The 3,630-nt window shown below is 43.3% G+C and overlaps 1 protein-coding gene across 1 annotated transcript; it reads right to left on the minus strand.

The window, feature by feature from the left end:
* Positions 1-337: 337 nt before the first annotated feature.
* LOC142438275 (olfactory receptor 6N2-like) lies at positions 338-1,273 on the minus strand. The gene is made up of 2 exons (XM_075540776.1): positions 1,043-1,273; positions 338-973 (listed from the first exon to the last, which is right to left on the minus strand). The coding sequence occupies exons 1-2, from the start codon at positions 1,271-1,273 to the stop codon at positions 338-340; spliced, it is 867 nt and encodes a 288-aa protein (XP_075396891.1).
* Positions 1,274-3,630: the final 2,357 nt, after the last annotated feature.

Here is a 3,630-nt window from a genome sequence, read left to right on the forward strand (position 1 = left end):
CAACTTGTCATGAAACCTTAGTTAAGTCATTCCCTTCCTCCTGAGTTCACATGGATCTGAGACAGAGGGGTTTGGACCGAAGGACTTCATACATTTCCTCACTCAACCCTAACTCAAAAATTAAATCCAATGCTCTCCTGATGGCATTAACTTAGTTGCAGATGGCGTTTGCTCAAATAAGTCATAAACTATTATTTGTTGGTCTAATCTGAGACTTGAACCTAGTCTAATCATGTCTTCATTATAACTAATCTCCTTACACATTTCTCACCAATGAATTGATTTTTTCCAGTTACTTAGTGGATGATTAATGACCCTAGAGGACTTCAAGTTCGCTTTAACACACAGTCCTAAACTTTTGAGCGACTCTCTTCATAGCCTCTTTCACCTCTTTGTTACGAAGGGTATAAATTATAGGGTTGAAGAAAGGGGTAAAAAGAGCATAAACTAAAGCAATAAGCTTGTCTTTGCCATCAGCTCGGATCTCGGGGGGTCCAACATAGACAATGAAGGCAGAGCCAAAGAAGAGCGTCACTACAGTCATGTGAGAGGAGCAGGTAGAGAAGGCCTTGGCACGACTTGCTGCTGAGGGCAACTTCATTACAGCTCTCAGGATCCCCCCATAGAGCATCAAAATGATTAAAAGGTCACAAATATTGATCGCTCCAATCACTGTCTTATGGACTTGAGTATGCCAACTTGTGTCCACACATGCCAATCGCATTAGAGGTGCCAGATCACAAAAGTAATGGGCCACCTCTTTCCAGCAGAAGGGAAGAGTGGCTGTGAGGCTGGCTGGTACAAGTGCTGCTGAGAAGCCAGCCACCCAGGATGCCACTGCCAGCCATAGTTGGACCTGTCTGCTCATCAGTGCATGGTAATGGAGTGGGCGACAAATGGCAAGGTAGCGGTCCCAGGCCATCACCCCTAGCAGGTAGCACTCAGTCATGCCCAAGGAATGGAAGACATACAGCTGGATGAAACACACCACAGATGAGATGGGTAATTTCCCATGGAGCAGGGTATGCAGCAGTGTGGGTACCGTGGTGCTGATATACCAGATCTCCAAGAAGGAGAGGACACTGATGAAGAAGTACATGGGTGTGGACAGCCCAGAATCTGCTTTCACCAGGACAATGATGAACAGGTTCCCTGCCAGGGTGAGGAAATAGATGCATAGGGTCCCCATGACGGCAAGAGGTCGCATATTTCCAGTAGCAGTGAAACCAGCAAGGATGAAATTATGGATCCCTGTGTAGTTGGCATGATCCATCATTCCTAGGAACTGCATGTGAACACAGACGATGAAGTACTTCAGGCTTCTTTCTCACTTGGGAACTGTAGTAAGTGTAAAAGTATAGAACATATGAGCTTGCAAAAATCTTACACATTGTCTTCATTATTAAAGGCTGCTCTAAGAGAACCACCACAAGGGCCTAGCTTTAGCGAACATACATTGATTTCATCACAGTTTAACCAAACTCAGTGCCATCAAGTTGATTTTGACTCATGGAGACACTACAGAGCAGGGTGCACCTGCCACTGTGGGTTCCGGAGACTGAAAATCTTTCCAGGAGTAGAAAGCATCATCTTTCCCCTGAGGAGCTGCTGGGGCTTCTAATTGCTGACCTCCAAGTTAGCAGCCCTCTGCATAACCACGACCCACCAGGGCTCTTCCACACAGTTTCAGAGGCTAGAAATCCAAAGTCATGGTGCCAGCTCTAAGGATAAATTTTGTTTCTCTGCGAATTCTCATAGATGTTCCTCATCTCTTTGAACTTCTATTTGTTAGAGACTTTTTTTGTAGTTTGTCATTTTTTCTTTTTCCATGGGCATTTAATATTTTATATGTCTAAGTATTTGTTTCATATGTCTAAATTCATTGGCTCAAGATAGACCAATACAAATCCTGTTTCATTACGATGAGAAAACCACTCAATTTCCAAAGGGGTGTAGAGCTACAAGCACACATTCTTCTGGGACACATGATACAATCCAGCCCTTTCCTTCTTTTTTCCCAGATGCATGTCCTGACACAGGAAATGCATGCACACTGATTCTGTCACATCACCGTAACAATCTTAAATTAGCGACAAATCTAGCATCTCACCATATGAATGATCTAAATCAAATATGGGTTCTGGGTCAAAAATTACTTTTAATCTGTAAGCCAATGGGACTGAGACTACAAGTTGTCTGTTCCCAAAGCCCAATGGTAGGAAGGAAAAAATTCCATATGGTTTCACTTAAATTGGAAAAATTGGAGGAAAATATCATGGGAATTAAGTTCGAAACCTGACAGAACACATTACATTAGCACTTGAGGTATGAAAATTATCATCTGTTCTCTGACATTGTGATAGTCTAATTATATGTGAATTCGATGGTACCTGTGTGAAGGTAGGGGTAGAGTCCCACCGCCAAATAAGATACAGCTCGATGATGTTTTCTAGCAAGTATGGCCTTTTGATCCAAGTGTCACTGAGCTATTATCTCTCTTGCCCCTCTTCCCTTTCTGTTTGCCAGGATTACATATCTGGCTCTGCGATTTGTATCCCACAGAGTTCCCAGTCCTTATGAATTGCTAAACCTGCCAACTGCGGTGTCCTGAATTGCTCCTGCTCACCTTGGATTTTCATGATTCCGCACTCTCCAGTCTCTGCTCTCTCAGCTGCCTGCTTTGCTCTCTGCTTCCTCCACTGGCAGCTGCATGAGTCTGATGGGGCCTCTGGGTAGCACTGGATGCATGGACTTCAGTTAGGCTGGACTGCTTGATAAAGAAATGCTTTCATGATATAAATTTATTTCTGATACATATATGAGTTTCATTGACTTGTTTCTCTCTCTTCTCTCTGGAAAACACTGCCTAACACAGAAATCACCTAGACAATGATACTGCCTTCTAGACTTCTAGAGCTGTGTATGCTTTCTGAATTCTGGATGGAGGCCTCTTGCCTCTGGACTTTAGCTTTGTCTTTCAGGCCCACTGGAAAACAACTCTACTCTCCCAGCTCTGGGTCACTCCATTCTCTAGTCCATGTGAGTGTTGAGACCACAATCTTAACACCAACTGAGCCCATTCATCTGCCTCTTGCCCATCATATTCCATTAATTAATTGGGGTGTCAGGATTGTCCCCATAATAAAATTCAAGGTCAGTTTTACAATCCAGAATGGAAGTGAAGATCTGACACTCACTTTGAGTTCCAGACTGTGCCCTCATCCTTGGAAATTGAGAGGGCCCTGCTTCCTGTACGCCTTCCAATAGTTCTGTTGCTCTCCAAGCTCTTCTGGGTATGAGCATGTGCTTTTCTTGGAGGGCAATAGATAGAGCCTTTGGCCTGTTCTTAAAACACGCAGGTAACCTTTCCTCTGTTGTTTCTCCGCCCACTTTGTTCTAAAGTTAATGGGAACTCTGTGGTGATAGCTGGTTAGACTCATCAGTCAAAGATTGTGTAGCCATATCCTTGGTGAAGACATACACCTTTAATTTTTACAGAAACATTTTCTAATCTTTAAGTTCTTTTTTCATTTTTCATTGCTCCTGTTTAAGTTCTTCTGAGCCCTTTTCAGAATGTCCTCTGGGGTCCATTTTTCTACTAATAGTCTCTTCGAGAAGACCTCGGCTTTT

This window comes from Tenrec ecaudatus, chromosome 1, assembly GCF_050624435.1.
Source record: "Tenrec ecaudatus isolate mTenEca1 chromosome 1, mTenEca1.hap1, whole genome shotgun sequence".
In the NCBI taxonomy this organism is placed as follows: domain Eukaryota; kingdom Metazoa; phylum Chordata; class Mammalia; order Afrosoricida; family Tenrecidae; genus Tenrec; species Tenrec ecaudatus.